The sequence below is a fragment of the Ursus americanus genome, chromosome 23, assembly GCF_024610735.1.
Source record: "Ursus americanus isolate L20-20 chromosome 23, mUrsAme1.1.p, whole genome shotgun sequence".
NCBI classification, from domain to species: Eukaryota; Metazoa; Chordata; class Mammalia; order Carnivora; family Ursidae; genus Ursus; species Ursus americanus.
The window spans coordinates 19,493,073-19,513,775 of NC_142149.1; the positions used below are offsets into that span (position 1 = coordinate 19,493,073).

Here is a 20,703-nt window from a genome sequence, read left to right on the forward strand (position 1 = left end):
TGAATATCCTGTTCCCCAGCGAGTACCACCCAATGGTTTTAGTGTTAGAGGCTATGATGATCCTTGTCTGAGTCTGCTCTCTTTATTTTTGAGGTTGTGGTTTTGGCTAAGATATTTTAGGTGAGAGTTTTAAATATATGATAATCCACTGGCTAAGACTTGATCTATATATTTAGCAGATAGTCCCCTCCCCCCTTTCCTCCTCTCGCTCTCTACCTTCCCTCCACTCCCCCCCCCCCCACTTCCCTCTCTCTCTTCCCAAAGTAGTATGTAATGATTTGGCTGTGATGTGAAGATTTATGACTGATTGTCTTCCCAGAATATTATCATCTCTGTGTTGCCTGGGCAAATTTTTCCTTGTTTGTTTCTTTGTGAGCCAAATACTTTATTCTTTCTGTTCTCTTCTCATCTGTTTAATAACTTGATTTTGTTAGAGAATTGTCTTTCTGATTGCTTATAATATGGAACTATTCTAGATTAAAGGAGACTAAAGAGACACGGTGTAAAGTAGCGTTTAGAATTTTTTTTTTAAAGAGCAGATGGCTCTGGTATTGACCTACTTTTAGATGGGATAGTTTCACTCAAACCTTCTTACTTGATGTTAGGCCAGTTTTTATATGAGCAAAGTCTTAATCTATTATTATTGCTATTTAATATTTTTCTGTCCTTCCAGGTTCCTATTACTAGGTAACCACCAGCACTGAGTCTATGTAATAATGTTGGTATTGACAGCAGGTCAATAAACATAACCAAGGAACTTGCTCTTTATATTCTGACCAATCATTAAATGGTGCTGATGTGGTTAACAATTTTGAATCCTGGTTCTTTGCCTTAGACTTTTCAGATCAGAAGCAATGTTTATGTATCTTCTGTTTCATTTGCTAACTAGCCCAAGCCTTTGCCGAAATCAGAGCCTTGCCATATTAGATTTCTTTTTTTTTTTTTTTAAGATTTTATTTATTTATTTGACAGAGAGACAGCCAGCGAGAGAGGGAACACAAGCAGGGGGAGTGGGAGAGGAAGAAGCAGGCTCCCAGCGGAGGAACCCGAGTTAGGGCTCCATCCGAGGACTCTGGGATCACGCCCTGAGCCTAAGGCAGACGCTTAATGACTGAGCATCCAGGCGCCCCACCATATTAGATATCTTATTCTAATTTCTTATTCTTTTTCTTTTTTTAAATTATGAAATATAACAAACATAGAAAAATGCAAAAAATAATATGACAAACCACCACAAAGTCCTCGGGACAGAGGCCTCCTGATACAGTTGTGGTCTGCCCAGATCCACTGTGGACGGTGCCCCTCAGTGGTATGGGACCTGGAGCAAATCTTTCACCCCAAAAAGAAACCCATACTGATTAAGAGTCCCTCCCCATTACTGCAGTCCTTGGTGACCACCAGCCTACTTTGTGTCTATGGGTTTGCCTGTTCTGGACATTTCATATAGTGGAACTTACAATACATAGCCTTTTGTGTCTGGCTTCTTTCATTTAGCATGTATCAGTATTTTATTCCTATCTGTGTCTGAATAATATTCCATTTTATCCATTTTATTTTTCTGTTTATATCCATGTTATCCATCCATTCACTGATGGGCATTTGGGTTGTTTTTACTTCTTCGCTATCATGAATAATGCTGCTTTGAACATTTGTGTACAAATTTTTGTGAACATATGCTTTCAGTTCCCTTAAGCATATACCTATGAGCGGAACTACTGGGTCATGTAGTAACTCCATATTTAACCTTTTGAAGAATTGCCAGATTGTTTTCCAAACTTAGACCATTTTACAGTCTTATTTAATTTGCTGAGCCTCGATTTCCTCATCTATAAATTAGGGATAATAATAGTGCCTAGGGGCACCTGGGTGGCTCAGTCGTTAAGCGTCTGCCTTTGGCTCAGATCATGATACTGGGGTCCTAGGATCGAGCCCCACATCGGGCTCCCTGCTTGGCGGGAAGCCTGCTTCTCCCTCTCCTACTCTCCCTGCTTGTGTTCCCTCCTCGCTGTCTGTCTCTCTGTCAAATAAATAAATAAAATCTTAAAAAAAAAAATAGTGCCTACATCCTAGTATTTTTATGAGGATAAATGAGTAGATTCATAAAAGCACTTGCTATTTTTTTTTTAAAGATTTTATTTATTTATTCGACAGAGATAGAGACAGCCAGTGAGAGAGGGAACACAAGCAGGGGGAGTGGGAGAGAAAGAAGCAGGCTCATAGTGAGGAGCCTGATGTGGGGCTCGATCCCAGAACGCCAGGATCTCGCCCTGAGCCGAAGGCAGACGCTTAACCGCTGTGCCACCCAGGCACCCCAAAAGCACTTGCTATTATAAATAACATAATAGATATTCAGTAAGTGATAGTGAATAATAAATCTGGATGGTAGAAAATAACACTAATGTTATTTTAATTCATTTTTGAATCATATTTCTGAAATTTATTTAAAAGATATTTATTTATTTATTTATTTATTTATTTGACAGAGAGAGCGCGCGTGCACAAGTAAAGTAGGCAGAGCGGCAGGCAGAGGGAGAGGGAGAGGGAGAGGCAGGCTCCCCGCTGAGCAAGGAGCCCGAGGCTGGACTCTATCCCAGGACCCTGGGATCATCACCTGAGCTGAAAGCAGGTGCTTAACCAACTGAATCACCCAGGCGCCCCTGAAATGCACTTTTATTTACTGGATGAATCAAAATATCTGTTGCTAATAATTCATACTTTAATTAGTAGGAGTCAGATATGTACTTGGAAGGAATAGGAAAAGGTACAGCTCCCTGCTAGCTTGGTCTTCTCTGCCAGAAGGGCACATTGGAATGGATGTTCTTTTTTTTTTTTTTTTTTCCTTTTAAAGTTTAGTATACTTAGACAGTCTTGCTCTTTTTACACTACCCTTCACAATTCTTGGCTCTCATTCAGAGGTGCAAGAACAGCCCTCCCAGTGCTTTCCCACCACCCTCCATCCATTCTCATTTATAGAATACCGTCTGCCAGTAAAATTGACTAAGAAATGGGAATTCCCATCTTTTAAAAGGAAGGTAAAGTTTATACTGCAGGATATTGGTTAAGGAGAAGGGTAGCAAGAGCTCTTTATGGAGGGTTGACTTTGGAAAGGTTTATTGAAGTGAGTTAAAACTGGAAATGGGAAGAAGGAAGCCGACTTTGTAAGTTTAAGGCTGTAGAAGTCAGGATAATACTGAACACGTACGATGAACCAGGCACCGTTGTAAGCGTTTACACACATTAACTTAGTTTTTACAACTCCCCAAGGGTCGTATTATTAGCACCATTTTACGAATAAGGGAACTGAGGCACAAAGGTGTAAGCAGTTAAATCTTAGAGAACTCTATGTAGGAGAGTTCACCATTATCTCCAAAACTTGAACCTCACTTTAGAGACTTTGGTTCTAGGGTGGTGGTTGTGGTGGAATGGAGAGTACAAGTTACAAAATGCTTTACATTATGCACACGAGTCCAGTGAAACAAATCACTACACACGTTTTATTTTATTTTTAAGATTATTTATTTATTTATTTGACAGAGAGAGACAGCCAGTGAGAGAGGGAACACAAGCAGGGGGAGTGGGAGAGGAAGAAGCAGGCTCCTAGCGGTGGAGCCTGATGTGGGGCTCGATCCCGGAACGCCGGGATCACGCCCTGAGCCAAAGGCAGACGCCTAATGACTGTGCTACCCAGGCGCCCCCCACTACACACATTTTATACCCCCCATTCACCCCCTCAAGCTAGAATTCATCTACTCAGCATACATGCATTGGGAGCTTTCTATTGTCATGTACTCTATACTTCCCCCACAGTTTAGCTGTGCCATGACTTTGGTCACAGCGTTCTAGAAGTCTTCAGAGAGTGATGTTTTTCTTTTCTTTCTTATCTTTTTTTTTTTTTAAGATTTAATTTACTTATTTGAGAGAGAAAGAGAGCAGGAGCAGGGGGAGGGGCAGAGGGAGAGGGGCAAGCAGACTCCCTGCTGAGCAGGGAGCCCATATGCGGGGCTTGATCCCTGGACCCTGAGATCATGACCTGAGCTAAAGTCAGATGTTTAACCAATGGAGCCCCCCAGGTGCCCCTAGAGTGATGTTTTTCTTGACAAAGTTTTATATTTTACTTTTAAAAGAGAAAGCATCTAATAAGAAGGTATTTATTATTGAGGCAAGAATATTCCTAAATCCCACCCACTCCTATCATTTATTTAATGGACATTCAGTTTTATGGTTTTCAATAAGCCTGTAACATTATGAGCTTAGACTTTGGAACTTTTTTTTAAGCAAGTGCCTGAAGGTCTGCTTTGTTCGAGACTCCTAGGATATATCTGGATATATAAGGTTGATTTCAGCACCTGAGGCTTTCAGAGACTACAGCATTCTGCATCCAGGGCTGGTTTAGGTTGTTTGGAATGCTTATGAACACTAAGAATGCAACTAAGCAAAGCTCAGCTGGTTCTCATCTCTGGCTAAAAATAAGATTGTGCATCCATTTCCCAGTCTTTAGAGAAGCCCCTGTGACGATTTACCAAAGATACAAACCACTTCCTTGTCAGAACATCACGTGTTGGAGATGGAGGTGCCTGTAAATGAGCAAAAGAAAGTGTGGAGGACAGAGGTGCAGTTACTCCGTGTGTGGAGTGTAGCATTAATGGCAGGATGAACACTGGTGAGAAAGGACAGGGACTCAGCTCATGCCAGGCGTAGGCATAGCTTAATGATGGGTGTGAGGAGTTTGGGCGTGTATGAGGGAAAGCACTACTTAGGTTCTAGCTTCTGTTGATACAGTGGGGGGTGGCATGGGTTTTTTTCTCCAAATTGCATATTTTCAATTGTTACATGATAATTTCAGTAACTCATTTCATGTTCCACGTGTATATAATTCTTAGTTAAAAAGTAAAAGTAAAATGATTCTGTACTCTTTATTGTACTTTTATTTTACATTTTTGATTAGCAGTAGGCAAAATCTACTTTCCAGCTCTATCAAAAGCACTTTTATGAGTGAAGTTAAAATAATTTGTATTTTTCAAAATTAGGTGCTTACCACCTTATATTTACCAGCTATTCTTCAGATGGCATTTTAGAAAATAACTACTACAACATGTTCATATTTAGAACCATAAAAAATATTTTGACAAATTCTCAGAGTTCAGCATTCTACTCTGTGATAAAAACTAATATAAACTTAAGACAAAATAGTGTGACTTTTTTTTTTTTTTAAGATTTATTTATTTGAGGGGCATCTGGGTGGCTCAGTTGGCTAAGCGACTGCCTTCGGCTGGAGTCATGATCCCGGGGTCCTGGGATTGAGCCCCGCATCGGGCTCCCTGCTCGGCGGGGAGCCTGCTTCTCCCTCTCCATCTGCCGCTCCCTCTGCCTGTGCTCTCCTGCTCTCTCTCTCTGTCAAATAAATAAAAAATAAAATCTTTAAAAAAAGATTGATTTATTTGAGGGAGCGCGTACATGAGTGCGTGAGCTGGGGGAGGGGCAGAAGGAGGGGGAGAGAGAATCCCAAGCCGACTCTGCACTAAGCGCGGAGCCTGACATAGAGCTCAGTCCCATGACCCATGAGATCATGACCTGAGCTGAAATCAAGAGTCAGATGCTTAAGCAACCGAGCCACCTAGGGGCCCCATAGTGTGGCATTTATATAGTACCCCCTACATATATGGCATATTACCATAGTACTTTTTTCTTAAAGCAATTTTAGACAGCTGTAGTATGCTCAACCAGCAGGACATGTGAAATATTTACCAAATATGGATTTATTCACTAGCAAATACGTCTTGATAACCTACCATGGCAAGCCACTGGACTAGGCATTAGGGACACAGTAATAAATGTGTTCCCTTCACTCAGTGTTCTTAGAGTTCAGTGGGGAAGATAAACAAAAATAAAGTAACGAAAACGAAAAATGACAAAGTGTGGCATGTTATTTTTTAAAAAGATTTTATTTGTTTATTTGCGAGAGTGAGCGAGAGAGAGCACAGGTGGGGGGAGCAGCAGAGGGAGAGGGAGAAGCAAACTCCCTGCTGAGCAGGGGAGCCCAACCTGGACACAGGGCTCCATTCCCGGCCTCCAGGATCATGACCTGAGCCAAAGGCAGCCATTTAACCGACTGAGCCACCCAGGCGCTCTGTGGCATATGTTATTAAGGAACAAATAGACTATCGTTAATACAGACTCATCCAAATTGTAAAAATCTGTTCCATTTTCTTGCCTTGGTACTTCATACTGATACCTTGTTCCATAATAACTTTGAAAAGAGCTGATGGATTTGACCAAATTGTGTGTATGCATTTATTTATTCAGCAACAATAAAAAATTTACAAATGCTTATGTGCCAGGCACTGTTCTAGGCCCAAGAGAAAGGGTGAACAGAGCAAAGTGATTGTGTTCATGGTGATTTTACCCTAGTGAGAAGTCAGTAAACAAATATATGATCAATGTCAGGAAGTGATAAATGATGTGAAGAAAAGTCAAGTAGACTAAGAGGTTACAATGTGACCAGAATACAATGTTCTTTGCACGGACTGAGGGATCTCTGAGGAGATAAATGTTTTCCCACAGTTTTCCTTTTGTCTCTTGGGTCAGGTCAGTTAATGAATGCAGGATTCAAGACAATTTTTGTATCTGTTGGTATTGTTCATATAATCATTAAAACAGCTACGGTGAGGTCCTGCTCATTTCCAATTCCTTACCACTAAAAGAGATGAATACCTGAATTATGTTCCTCAGTCCTTCATTTGTTCTTCCATACACGTAACTGCTTAAGCATCTCCACCGACCCATCTATCCTTTTACCTTTTATCCAAAAAACATGCCTTGGTATCTGTTCCAATTTTCCAGAATATTGGGATATGATTCATTTAATTAAAAATTATATTGTACAATTAAATGTCTTACAGATGTTAGATTATAATGTGCGATTGCTTCTGGAGAGAGCTCTTTTATCCAAGCCTTTCTCCTAGTACACTCTCAGCCATTGAAATTTGATGTCTTGGATGATCTTACGGTGATCCCAGCCTTAATGCCCAAAAGCCCTAAATAAAATTGTACACTGCTTAAGTGTTCTATAACATTGCACAAGTCTAAAATAGGTAACTGGCACCCACCCCATACCTCATTGTTGGCTAACTGACTTGTCCCATAAATAGCTCAGTGTTACACGATCAGAGAACTACAACTAACAGAGAGAAGGGATTTTTGTTTCCCAACACACATGTGTAGTCTTTGGTAGTCAACAAAATCAAGATCTGATTTAGTGGACCCTAATTGTAACATAGTTAAGAGAATGGTGCAAATCAGTAGCCAGATCATTTTGGATGGGTTTCAAGTCAGCCCTGCCTTCCACCAAATTCTACATAATGGATCCTAGTATTAGAGCAAGATTCAGTTTTGGTACCCTCTTTGTACATGAAAGTAATGTTGCTCTCACAATCAGGTTGATCCCAGAGAGTTTCTGCCAACTGATTTAAAAATTCTCAGGTAAATCTGAGAAGGCATCATGATAGTTATATAAAACTTTTTCTAGAATCAAGAGCGTGTTTTAAAAACCTACCTACTATTGGAATATAATGGTTCTTGTTTCTAACTCTTAGCTGGAATGTATTGTTTTTATGTCGGGGATTTCTTTTTTTTAAAAGATTTTATTTGTCGGAGAGAGAGAGACAGAGAGAGCGCGCGCGAGTGCACACAAGCAAGGGGAGCGACAGGCAGAGGGAGAAGCAGTCTCCCTGCTGAGCAAGAAGCCTGATGTGGGACTCATCCCAGGACCGTGGGATCATGACCCGAGCCGAAGGCAGACGCCTAAACGATTGAGCCACCCAGGCACCCCATTTTGAAACATTTTAAAGCTTAAATTCAGTTCAAGAATACTGATCTTTAGGGGCGCCTGGGTGGTTCAGTTGTTAAGCGTCTGCCTTCGGCTCAGGGCGTGATCCCAGCTGTTATGGGATCGAGCCCCACATCAGGCTCCTCCGCTGGGAGCCTGCATCTTCCTCTCCCCCTCCTCCTGCTTGTGTTCCCTCTCTCGCTGGCTGTCTATCTCTGTCAAATAAATAAATAAAATCTTTAAAAAAAAAAAAAGAATACTGATCTTTATTCTGCCAAAAAGGGCTTAAAAGCATTTATCTCTAGGTTTTTTAACCGTGAATATTTATTCTAGTGGATTTAAAGGGGGAGGGAAAAAACCCCCACCCAAACCACTGATCGTTTGTTTGATAGATTGAAACCATGGCTGTGTGGATACAAGCCCAGCAGCTCCAAGGCGATGCACTTCATCAGATGCAAGCATTATATGGTCAGCATTTCCCCATTGAGGTGCGACATTATTTATCCCAATGGATTGAAAGCCAAGCGTGGTAAGTGAACACAGTTTTTTCTATCATATTTAGTGAAGCACAGGCATATTAAAGTTTGATTGGAAAGATAACATGATGGAGACCTTAAAAGTTGTACATTTTTAAAAAATGATGTGACCCATGAAAAGTTATTTAGCCCTAGCTTAGATTTTAGGGAGATAGGATTTTTTCCTATTTTATTATTTTTCTTATTCCCCTTTAATAGTAAATTCTGGCTAAAAGCATTAGATCATTGCTGCTAATAAAAAACAGTTGACAAATATGTTTTGAGTGCCTATAGGGTGTAGAGTTCATATGAACAGAGTAAAGCCCTTGTTTACAAAGAATTTAGTGCTTAATGGGGCAGCTAAGGTATGCATATGCATATCATTTAGTAAAATGTATTATTAACAAAGCTAACAATGGACACATTGGTGTTTTCAAATTTATATATACACAGAAAGACCAAAAAACAATACACCAAAATATTAACAATTACGTTCTTGGTGGCAGATTTAACAAGTGTGTTTTTACTTTTATTTTCCAAATTACTGTTTATATACTCAGAGGAAAAATTATTTTTAAATTATTTCAGAGTTAGTATAATGCAGTAGATTGACAACAGAGCTTTTGGATGGACATTACTGTGCACCAGGCTTGGGGCCTGCCCTGCTCAGGGCCTGGGAGCATGTTGGGTGGCCGCCAGCCAGCCTGTCCTTCTGATCTGACAGGCTCATCAGCTGCTTCAGGCCTCCATGGGGGTGGCGGGGGTGGACGGGGCGGTCGGGGCAGACGGAGTGGGGTCCGCCCTGGCGGAGCCCAGGACAAGCGGCCCCTGTGCGGCTGTCCGAGCAGGCCTGTGTACCTGTCAGTAATGTCGCCTTGCAGTAATTGCATTCTGGTCGGAAGCTAGAGAGCACCAAAGGAAGGCAATTTTCTGGGCAATTTAAAAAATCTCAGCTTCGTGTAATGAAGTGAGAAAAAACTGAGCTAAACATAAGCACATCAGCTGCACCTTGCTTAGCGCTTTTCCATTTTCTTTTCTGTTTTAATGATTTGAAGAGTTCAGAAAAAACATTAGTAGGAGGTTTCTGGTGATTTAAAATTTCAGTTAGTAGATTCCCCATGTAGTTTCTTACCAAACGAATGTTAAAAGACTTGTGTTGATATCAAGGAAAACCTGAATTTTGTTTAGCTTGGTTTTCTTAAGAACATAAAGATTTTAATTTAAAAAAATGTTCAGTTCTTCATGTTTAAGCTAAGAAAGGCTTTTTTCCCCCCTTTTTAAGTAAAGAATTAAGTTTTCCAGTGCCAGAACCAGTACTTGACTTCCGTGAGTTTTGCAGAGACTGGATACTCTCAAGAGTGGGCTCCTCAGATGAGGAACATCATTGCCAGTGGAAACAGAGGTGCAGGGCTGCCCTTCATCCCTCCCAGGCTTTTATTTAATACATACTTTATGTAGTACAGAGAGGCTACATATTTAAAATTTGGCTTTCTCTGCTGCCTTCTCAGAGTACAGACGTGGGCATAATTATCTGCTGAACTACATTATCATCAGTGTTTGGCACACCTGCTTGTGCCTTTGTTTGAAATTAGTTGCTAACTGACTTCAGGGGTGTAGAGGTGCAGCCTTCTAGCTACCACTAGATCTCTTGTTTGGCTCCAGACCTGGTCAGCAGTAATTGAATGTTATTTCAATCTGACAGCTGTTTGGTTTCTTCAGTGAGCTGAGTTAAGCAATTTAATACTGCCCAATGGCAATTGTTGCCTAAACGGTTGGGGAAAAGAGAGTTGGCGAGGGGAGTGGGGCAAGGAGGTAAGGAAGGAATAAAGAAGAGAAGGAAGAGGGGGAAGGAGGGCAACTGTCCATCTTCTGCCACCAGTTCAGTGGCTCTGAATTAATGCAAACTCCGTAGAGTGGTTTCTCTGCATCCCTGGAAGAGTTAGCGTTGCCTGTAGGTCCCAGATCTGCAACTAGTGACTTGTATAAACACTTGCAGCCACCTTCTGTCTTAATATCTCATTTCCAGGTTCTTTAGAAATAGCAGTTAATTGTTGTCCCACCTGTCTTTACTTAAGAAATACTCTGTAGGGCGCCTGGGTGGCTCAGTCGTTAAGCATCTGCCTTCCGCTCAGGTCATGATCCCGGAGTCCTGGGATCGAGTCCCATGTCGGGCTCCCCGCTCAGCAGGGAGTCTGCTTCTCCCTCTGACCCTCACATCACTTGTGCTCTCGCTCGCTCGCTCTCTTTCTCTCAAAAAACAAACAAAAAAACCTCTGTGAAATTAGCAACACGCGGCACTAGTCAGGGCTGAAAAAAGCATGTAGAACATTCTTGACCTTGTGCCCCCTTACACCCTTGAGGGGTAACTATAAATAGGAAGTTATCAGAGCCCTTGTTTCCTTCAGAGTACACGAAGCACTTTCCTTTTCCCTTCATTTCTAGAAGCAGATAGCGTAAGCACCAGAGCGAGCCAGTAGAAGGAAGGAGAAAGGGCGGTACATTATAAAAAAAGAAAGAAAGAAAATATACAGTCCACTAAGTTAGTGGATTAGGGATAGATTAATGTAGGCATCTGGTCAATTTGAATTGGACTGTTTCCTAAAATTTGCAGTGAGCATTATGAAGAAATCACTTCAGCTAAAGAAAAGGTGTGATGCGTTGAGGCTGCATTTACACAGGCTCATGTGCATGTATGTATACATATGTATGTAATTTTTTTCCCCTAGGGACTCAATAGATCTTGATAATCCACAGGAGAACATTAAGGCCACCCAGCTCCTGGAGGGCCTGGTGCAGGAGCTGCAGAAGAAGGCAGAGCACCAAGTCGGGGAAGATGGGTTCTTGCTGAAGATCAAGCTGGGGCACTATGCCACGCAGCTCCAGGTGGGTGTGGACGCGGGCTCACACTTAATTCTCTTCCCCAGGAGGGACTCTTTTTTTCTTTCAGTACTTCCCGTGGAGCTTTTCTTTCTCTGCTTCAAGCCAGTGTTACTGACTTACAGGTTAGGTGTGTAAAGTTCTTCTTGTATGACTCTGTGATTATAGCCTTTTATTTTTAAACTTTTTATTTGAAAAAAATTTCAGATTTACAGGAAGTTCCAGGATTGATACAAAGAACCCCTCCATATGCCCAGATCCACCCATTGTTAATATTTGCTTTATCATATTCTGTCTCTGTACACACACATTTGTTACCACTTGAGAGTAAGCTGCATACATCATGTCCCTTCACCCCTAAGTACTTCAGTAGGCATTTTCTCTACCTGGTTATGGTACAGCTAACTTCAGTACATGGCACATTGACAAAACACTCTTAGGTAATCATATCTATATTTCCATTTTGTCAACTGACTTAATAATGTCTTTTAGGGCATTTTTTTTTCCTCCAGCCCAGGACCACATATTACATCAGGTTGTCATGTCTCTTTGATCTCCTTTAATCTGGAACTGTTTCAGCCTTCTTTGTCTTTCATTACATTGACTTTTTTTTGTTTTAAGATTTTATTTTTAAGTAAACTCTACACCCAGTGTGGGGCTTGAACTCACAACCCGAGATCAAGAGTTGCGTGCTCCACCAGCTAAGTCAGCCAGGTGCCCCTGCACTGACATTTTAAAATAATGCAGCTCATGTATTTTAAAAGATAAAATAGACCTCCTTTTGGGTTTGTGTCATGTCTCCTCCTGATTAGATTCAGGTTACACATCCCTGATCAGAATTCTGAGTAAGTGATGTTGTGTCCTTCTCAGGATATCACATTGGGAGACATACACCATCCATGTTCCCTGCATTGGTGGTAGTAATTTTGATTACTCAGTTGAGGTGGTGTCCAGTTTCTCCTCTGATGTGGTCCTTTTGAAATTTATGTATCCTTTTTCCAGGAATGATGCCGTAGTACCTGAGGCAAATTAAGAGGCAAGAAATGAAATAATCTTACCTTCTCATTGTGGTTGGGTTTCCTATGACATACTTTTCTTGTCCCCCATTAGTACCGGAGGAGCAACATGGCTTGTGATTATGCCATCATGTCTCCAGGAGTCTCCTCCATCATAAAATCTTACCCTGGCTCTGAGGTAGGATTAGGCCCCATAACTTGGTGTGGAACAAAGTGATATCTGCTGTTGGATTCTTTCAGAACACGTACGACCGCTGCCCCATGGAGCTGGTCCGCTGCATCCGACACATTCTGTACAATGAACAGAGGCTGGTGCGAGAAGCCAACAATGTGAGTGCCCCATGGGTGTGGGGAGAGGAGCTGGGAAGTCCTTCCTTGCCCAGCTGTCTCTGGACCCAGATTTCTTAAGATAATTCACTGTGCATCTGTTGGTGTCTCTGGAAACAGAGCACTGTCCTAAGGGGCACAAAAGTAATAGAATGGTCTCTGATCTTAATTGACCCATAACCGTGATGAGATTATCACCACAAAACAATGTGACAAGTGCAAAATAATTCAACCCCAACTAAATGGTTTTTGAGTAAAGGCAGGCTCGTATTCAGGTGAGATTACTTAAGAAGGATTTCTGCTGAGCCCCCTTCCAGCCAAGTGTTGAGGGAATGGCTCAGACCAGGTCACTTAAATGCCTCGATCCATAAAAGCCTTGTTGATGCCTCCCCTGTAACTTCATTTGGGGGACTCCAGGATGCTGTCTATGAGAGGTTCAGCCTCTTCCCTCAGTTACGAGAAGGCCTTGAGTGAGGACATGGATGATGTGTGTTCACACAGCCTTGTTCCCCACTGAGTCTGCTGCACCTCACACGGTCCATGACATTGGATCGGTGAACGAATGTGGAATGAAGGGTCGTCGTCATTAGTGGGCAAACCCAGGTAACTCCTGGATGTGTGGAGTTCTAGTGTCTCCAAAGAGAGCTTAGGTGGATCCTGTTTGGTCGACTGTGGTGGAGGCCAGACTGTGAAAGAAATTTCTACTATGGCTTAGGAAGGTGGCACAGTTGGTCAGGTCACCTGTTTTCCCTCCTTTTCTCCCCCCTCTGCAGCAGTTCTCACTCATGTGTACAGTTCCTCTGACTCAAAATTGGGCTTCGGGGGTTTCAGCCAGGTTCTAGGGGCTAGCATTGGCTTTTCCTTCCTCAGGCCTGAGGTTTTCTTCCATCCTCACTGTGGCCCGCACTCTCCCCAATCTGTCTCCAGGGTACTTCTCCAGTTGGAAGTCTTGCTGACGCCATGTCCCAGAAGCACCTCCAGATCAACCAGACGTTTGAGGAGCTGCGACTGGTCACACAGGACACGGAGAATGAACTGAAGAAGCTGCAGCAGACTCAGGAGTACTTCATCATCCAGTACCAGGAGAGCCTGAGGGTCCAGGGTGAGGCCCGTGCGGCCCGGGCAGTGTGTGTCACGAGGGCTAGAAGGAAATTCAGGTCAGATTGGAAGAGAACCAGGTTTCCATTCAGAGGCATTCCCCTTTCTCTGGAGTAGCAGGAATCATTTGCCCTAAGGTTGGGGCAGGGAGGAGGCGGCTTAGGAAGTGGAGAAGTCACAAGCTTGCCTTTGGGGAGTGCGGGTCTCACTCAGGTTTCCCACACCCACGGAGCTCCCGGTCTGTTGGGGAAGACATTTCATCCGTGGGAAGAAGCTCACAGTCTAGTAAAAAACACTTTTGTATATAACTGGTGTTTCATAAATGCTGCTTTACTGAAATGTTATATTCTCTAAGCAGGGAAAGTATAAGGTCTGAGGGCTGTGTTTGTGATGACAAATGTTTAATGCTGTTTTGTGCGGTTATTCAGAGAGGCTGTCCTGGCACAGTGCAGCTAATGCGCCTCCCTTAGCCCTTAGAGACAAAGCTCCCTTCCTTGTGTGAAAACTACAGCCTGAGGTTGTGGAGCTCCACCAGCGCCCCCTATTGACCTTGTAAGAATTTGACAGGGTGACTTCATTCATTTCCCTCTCCCTGCAAGCATGCCCAGCTGAGAATCTCAGAAAAGCCTCTGCTTGACACAGACACGTACCTGTCTACATACACGTGCTCTAATACCGTGCGTGCGGGCTCAGCCTTACAGCTCTACTGGTATTATTTATTACTCCATCTTCCTCATTAGAATATACATTCTTTGAGAAGGGATTGTGTCTTTTATCTCTGTACCCTAAGGCTGGCACATTGCCTGAATCATAGGTGTTGAGTACATGTTGGTGGGATGATTCCAGCATGTCTTCCTCCATGTGAATCCATCTCAGACTGACCTCAGAGAAAGGGTGGCCCTATTCCTAGATTAGGGAACAGGAGAATTCAGACTGCCAGGTCTTTCTTTCTTTCTTTTTTTTTTTTTAAGATTTTATTTATTTGAGGGGTGCCTGGGTGGCTCCGTCCTTACCTGTCACCTTCAGCTCAGGGCATGGTCCCGGCGTTCTGGGATTGAGTCCCACATCAGGCTCCCCCGCTGGGAGCCTGCTTCTTCCTCTCCCACTCCCCCTGCTTGTGTTCCCTCTCTCGCTGGCTGTCTCTCTCTCTGTCAAATAAATAAAATCTTTAAAAAAAAAAAGATTTTATTTATTTGAGAGAGAGAACAAGTGAGGGGAGGAGCAGAGGGAGAGGGAGAAACACACTCCCCACTGAGCAGAGAGTCGGACACAAGGCTCGATCCCAGGACCCTGAGATCATGACCTGAGCAGAAGTCACACGCTCTCCCCCAGGCTGTCAGTTCTACCCCAAGCCTTTGATGGTTGTTAGTACTTCCAATCCGAATTCTTCGGTTTTCTGTTTCCTATTGGGTTTGGGTTAGATTCTGCTTCGAGTCTGTACCCATCATGCAATGTCAGTTCAGTCTCATTTATCAAGCTCACTCATCAGAAACACAGACTATTCTGTTTATGCAAGAGAAGGCTCAGCTCCCTCCAGTGGAGCAGAGAATTGCCTCACATCTCCTGACCTCCCTCCCAGAAGCTTCTGCAGAGTGCCAGGAGAGACCTAAATGGGTCCCTCACATAGGGAGGTTGGGCGCAGGCGTGGGGATCACCGGCACGCCCCTGTGGGTGGCAGGATTTCTGAGGTGGCTTCAGGACTCCTCTGCTGTGTGCCACGCCTGGACAGGAGTCTTCTCTCTCAGTCCCCGGTCGTGGGATCAGAACTGTATTTCCAGTTCTCTTTTAGTGCTGGGCTTGCTGCGCTTTCCCTGGCTGTCTGGAGTTGCTTTAGTCCGTCCCAGCTTGTGTGTCCACGAGGCAGGGCTTCGGTCAGTGTGACACGGCCCTCGACCATGACATGCCGGTGCTCACATCTTGTCTCAGCCCAAGTGAGGACACTGGGATATTCAGCAAGGCGATGGGCAGGCCGTAATAATGCGAGCATGTAGGCTAGTGTTACCTTTGGAGGCAGGGATGGGTTTGCAAGCAGGGAAGGATGTCCAGGGGGCTTTCAGCGTGGTTTCTCAAGCTGGGTTATTGATACACAGGTGTTCCTTGCATCACTCTCTCTACCTTGCCTGGGTCTGAAGTATTTCATAATAGATTCTCTGTAAAAGGGTAACGAGGCCTCCCCGACTCCCTGTTCCTGCCATGGGTGAGAGTCCCCGCGCTAGTGTGGAGAGAAGCTGCCTCCTCCTCCTGAGACAGTCTTGCTGCTTCTGTGCTGCCAGTGGGCCCTGACCATTCTCTCCCTCGTCCCCGGCTTCTCTGTCTCTGTCTGTGCCTCCCTGTCCCCTTCTGGTTGGTCGGCTGAGCTCACAGTCACCCAAGCTGGACAAACCAACATGTCAGGGCCCTGCGGGCACCTAGAGATACGCCTTGTTCCGTAGGAGAGGGTGCTGTGCTCCGGGGGTGGGACCGAGCCTGCGGGGCGGGGCTTCCCTGAGGAGGCTCTGGCGTGTGGTGTGGGGCTGAGCAGCTGGCGGTCTCTGTCACCCTTGAAACCGGCCCTGGAAGCCACTAGCCAGTAAGGACTCACTCTCACCTCCGGCGCCCTCGTGCCAGGAGCTTCCTTGAGCCTTTTGTGGGTCATCCCTTATTTACTCCTGAGTGACCTACTGAGGCAGGGCCGAGATTCTCCCATTCTGCACATGGGCAAACTGAGGCCCAGAAGAGTGAAATGCTTTGCCCGCATTGCCCCAGGTAGTAAAGGGTGAGGGCACACATGGAACCGGGCAGCGAGGCGCCACGCTGGACCCCCGTGTGGTGTGAGGAGGTCTGGGCAGGCAGCTGTGTAGACTAAGGTGGGAGGGGAGGCCTCGGGGCAGGATCCTGGTCAGCTGTGGCCTCAGGCTTCCACCTGCACACTCCCTAAAGGGGAGATGAAGTGGAGAGGCCAGGGCCCAGAGCCCGCTCACATCTGGCCCCCTTGGCTGCTAGAACCCCAAGTTGCCATTGGTCCGATGTTGGGCAGGGCCTTGAGGGCCTTGCCTCCAGAACACGTGTGTGTGTCCCACTGGGCTTCCTGCAGGAAGCTGGGAGATGGTGGTCACGGGTGTCCCGTCCCCTGCTCTAGCTCAGTTCGCCGGGCTGGCCCAGCTGAATCCTCAGGAGCGTCTGAGCCGGGAGACGGCCCTCCAGCAGAAGCAGGTGTCCCTGGAGGCCTGGCTGCAGCGTGAGGCCCAGACGCTGCAGCAGTACCGTGTGGTAAGTGGGATCTGCGTCCTCGCCTCCCAGGCTCGGAGGTCCACGTCCCGAGCTGCCCGGGGAGCCCATGAGAGGGCTAGGGCCAGGAAGAGAGCGGGACCGGGAGAGCAGGAGGCTGGATCGCTCTTTCCTTGGGGGAGGGGCACGTGAGGCAGGGGAGGTCTGGGAGAGGAGAAGGCCTGCCTATGCTGGGGCCTGGTCCCCAGTCCCGCCTCCAGAGCCAGGCCTGCCAGGCTGTTCTCTGGGAGCCCAGAAGGGCCTGCTGTCCCCACCTGCCTTCAGGAGCTGGCCGAGAAGCACCAGAAGACCCTGCAGCTGCTGCGGAAGCAGCAGACCATCATTCTGGACGACGAGCTGATCCAGTGGAAGCGGCGGCAGCAGCTGGCAGGGAACGGAGGGCCCCCCGAGGGCAGCCTGGACGTGCTGCAGTCCTGGTAATGGCGTAGGGGGGGTGGCTGGGGGCAGGAGTGCTGCCACCAGCTGCTCGTGCCACCTCCTGCGTTTCCTTGAGCAGCCGGCTCGCTCTGTCCCGTAGCAAGGCTTCGTTCACTAGGGGTTCTGGTTCCCGATGCCGACTTTGGGGCCCCCATCGTGTGCCACCCGCCCAGGAAGGGAGTGGCTGTGCTGGGGAGGGGGGCAGGTCTGGGTGTGCGGAGTGACCATCAGGCTGAGTGGGCCCTCTTCAGGGTTGCTCCCCCCGCGCAGTTCCACGTTCCTGAAAGGCAGGGCACTCTGCTCTGCTCTGCTCCGTGGTCAGGAGCGGCGGCTTCGGTGCAGAGCCTTGCTGGGTGAGGGTGGAGCTGGGTCTTGGGGCGTTCTCCCTAGACTGGAGCCTCTGGGCCTCGAGCCCGGGGGATGGGGTGATGCCGTTGTCCTCCCGGTGGCCTGGGCTCCCGTGCAGGTGTGAGAAGTTGGCCGAGATCATCTGGCAGAACCGGCAGCAGATCCGCAGAGCGGAGCACTTGTGCCAGCAGCTGCCCATCCCCGGTCCAGTGGAGGAGATGCTGGCTGAGGTCAATGCCACCATCACAGACATCATCTCAGCCCTGGTGACCAGGTGATAGCTGCCTCTGGCCACGCCCAGCCCCCCGTGGGGTTGGCGCGGGGGAGGCAGGGGAGCTTTGTCCATTGGGGTGGCGGTGGGGGGGCTCTCGTTGGCGTCCTTGTCTCTTTTGCCCCGGGCCCCCATTCCCCTCTGTCCTCAGTTGCAGTGGCTACTTGGTGTTGCCCTTGCCCAGTGTCTGTTGTGGACGCGTGGACTGCCCTTGTCCCCCGCAGCCCGCGCCGGCTGCCGAGTCATGTCACTGTCTCCCCTCCCACCACCTCCTCTGAGTTGCTCCGCGTGCCCTTCCTTTGCCTGCTGACCCCAAGGGGCTCCCCACACGGTGGGGGGACCGGGCCCTGTCCCCTGAGCCAGCGTCATGTGTGGTCTGGTCCCTTGTGTCCCCGCAGCACATTCATCATTGAGAAGCAGCCCCCTCAGGTCCTGAAGACCCAGACCAAGTTTGCAGCGACGGTGCGCCTGCTGGTGGGCGGGAAGCTAAATGTGCACATGAACCCCCCCCAGGTGAAGGCCACCATCATCAGCGAGCAGCAGGCCAAGTCGCTGCTCAAGAACGAGAACACCCGCAAGTACGTGCGGCCTCCCCCTCATGTCTGCCTCTTCCCTCCAGTCCTTACAACAGGAACAAGGTGCTCTGGCCTCCTTGCCAGTGCCCTGGATGCTGCCATTCGTTATAGGAGCCCCGTTAGCCCTTCTGGCCTTTTCTGGCCTCTTCTGGCTCTCAGAGAAAGACTATAAGGCCTTTCTTCTGTGAAAAAAGTACATGATTTTCATTCATTTAGTAGGACTACATGCAAGAAAAATTCTTTTATGTTAATGTATGTTTATCTTGTATATTTTATGCAGCTAACATTTCCTCTAAAAATTTTTACAACCTTCTTTATCGGGTCCCGTCCAGTATGTTCCCTACCCCACATTTACTGGGACACCGTGTGGGTTTAGAGTCGAGTCTCTCTCTGCTCTGCAGTGACTACAGCGGCGAGATCTTGAACAACTGCTGTGTGATGGAGTACCACCAGGCCACCGGCACCCTCAGCGCGCACTTCCGGAACATGGTGAGGGTGGGAGAAGAGAAGGAACAAATTTTCCCTAGGTGTTTGAGGGCTCTAACCTCTTTTATTTGTCTTCTTTGCAGTCCCTGAAACGAATTAAGAGATCTGACCGTCGTGGAGCAGAGTCAGTGACAGAAGAAAAATTCACAATCCTGTTTGAATCACAGTTCAGTGTTGGTGGAAATGAGCTGGTTTTTCAAGTCAAGGTAAAGCCCTCCCTCAGCTGTGGTGTGTGTGTGTGTGTGTGTGTGTGTGTACTTTATATCACAAAAGAATTGTTTTGGTCACATAGTATCTTAACTGTCAAGGGACAGAAAGTGGGGTGACCTTATCCTTAAAACTGTGTCTCTTAAATTCTCTGAAGATCTATAATAACAAGCAATAGCAAACTGAAATAGCTGGAGATACAGGTAGGAGTGAATCAAGGGAAACATCTCTCCAGATGAATTTGAGTAACAGTTGTAGCAAGTTTTAGACATTTGTTACTTGCTGTTTTTTCCTAGAAATGTCTCCATACTCTTTCTCTTTTCTCTCTTATTCTCCATTTGACAAACTACTGCATCCTTCAGAAATATCTAAGCAACATCTCTTAAAATATCTCAAATTTCTACGATTGCACCACTGTGACGAGTCCTATGATTCCTGGAGCCATTCAGATTCTATATTCAAGTGTGACATTTACTGTAACTTGAAAAGAGAATGAATGCGTTGGGGTAAAGAAAAAGAAAAGCAAGTGAGGAACGTGTCAGTCTTGATGCTAGCCCTTCTCTTTTGTCTTTCTAGACCCTGTCCCTCCCAGTGGTGGTGATCGTCCATGGTAGCCAGGACAACAACGCAACGGCCACCGTTCTCTGGGACAATGCTTTTGCAGAGCCTGTGAGTGGATTCCCTGGGCCTGTGGGTCTCGAGATCCTGATGCTGGTGTCATGAATCTCTGTCGTGTGTTCTCCCCCAGAAAAGCATAGAAAAGTGCAGTTTTCTGTAGTGGGAGGCAGAGTAGAGAGTATGTGGAGAGTGTAAAGAGTGTGGGCTTGGAGTCCGGCCAAGGGTTAAACTCACACCCCACCGTTTCCTCATGTTGTGACCATGGGGAATTCACTTTCTCTCTTTGAGCCTAAATTTCCTAAGTGTCTGCATCACAGGTGTAATAGTGCTCCGTAGCACTCCGTAGTTAGAGAGATGAGATTAGGTAGCATTCAGGGGCGCCTGGCTGGCTCGGTCAGTAGAACGTGCAAGTCTTGATCTCGGAATCATGAGTTCAGGTCCCGTTTTGGGCATAGAGTTTACTAGAAAAAATAATAAATGAAATTAGGTAACATACAAAATACAAAATACTTGTCACCTTGTCAGTAATTAGTGAATATTCTTTTGAATCCTTGGATCAGACCGTGAGTGGAATTTGGGATTCCCAGGTTCCTTCCAGAAGGTGGACATCTTAGGACGTTACTTACAGCTTGGCAGTTGCTTCCTGCCGTCTTACCTCCAGTAAACGAGGGTGCCATTTAACGTCTTTTCCAAATTTTAGGTTCTGTGATTCATGCCAACTCTCTCATGAAGAATGAGATGCTTTGTCCAAGGGGACGAATATGATTTTGTGGATTTATGCATCAAATTCTGTCTGAATATCGCTAGTGTGCCCTTGATGAGCGTTTTCAAAACATTTCGTCAGGAAGAGTTCTAG

At 46.1% G+C, this 20,703-nt stretch overlaps 1 protein-coding gene across 4 annotated transcripts in view; it reads left to right on the forward strand.

Annotated features, from left to right (window-relative positions):
• Positions 1–20,703, forward strand: part of LOC123781849 (signal transducer and activator of transcription 5B) — a 63,767-nt gene that overhangs the window by 30,703 nt on the left and 12,361 nt on the right. For 3 of the 4 annotated variants that reach the window (XM_045781593.2, XM_087854381.1, XM_045781594.2), the window contains exons 2-12: positions 8,218–8,354; positions 11,067–11,223; positions 12,474–12,563; positions 13,488–13,662; positions 16,777–16,907; positions 17,190–17,341; positions 17,809–17,964; positions 18,360–18,539; positions 18,938–19,025; positions 19,106–19,228; positions 19,806–19,898. In XM_045781593.2, coding sequence (XP_045637549.1) covers positions 8,227–8,354; positions 11,067–11,223; positions 12,474–12,563; positions 13,488–13,662; positions 16,777–16,907; positions 17,190–17,341; positions 17,809–17,964; positions 18,360–18,539; positions 18,938–19,025; positions 19,106–19,228; positions 19,806–19,898 — 1,473 coding nt within the window. In that variant the 5' untranslated portion in view covers positions 8,218–8,226. Of the gene's footprint in view, positions 1–8,215; positions 8,355–11,066; positions 11,224–12,473; positions 12,564–13,487; positions 13,663–16,776; positions 16,908–17,189; positions 17,342–17,808; positions 17,965–18,359; positions 18,540–18,937; positions 19,026–19,105; positions 19,229–19,805; positions 19,899–20,703 lie in introns of those variants that run through there. The other variant, XM_045781595.2, reaches the window with a different exon arrangement.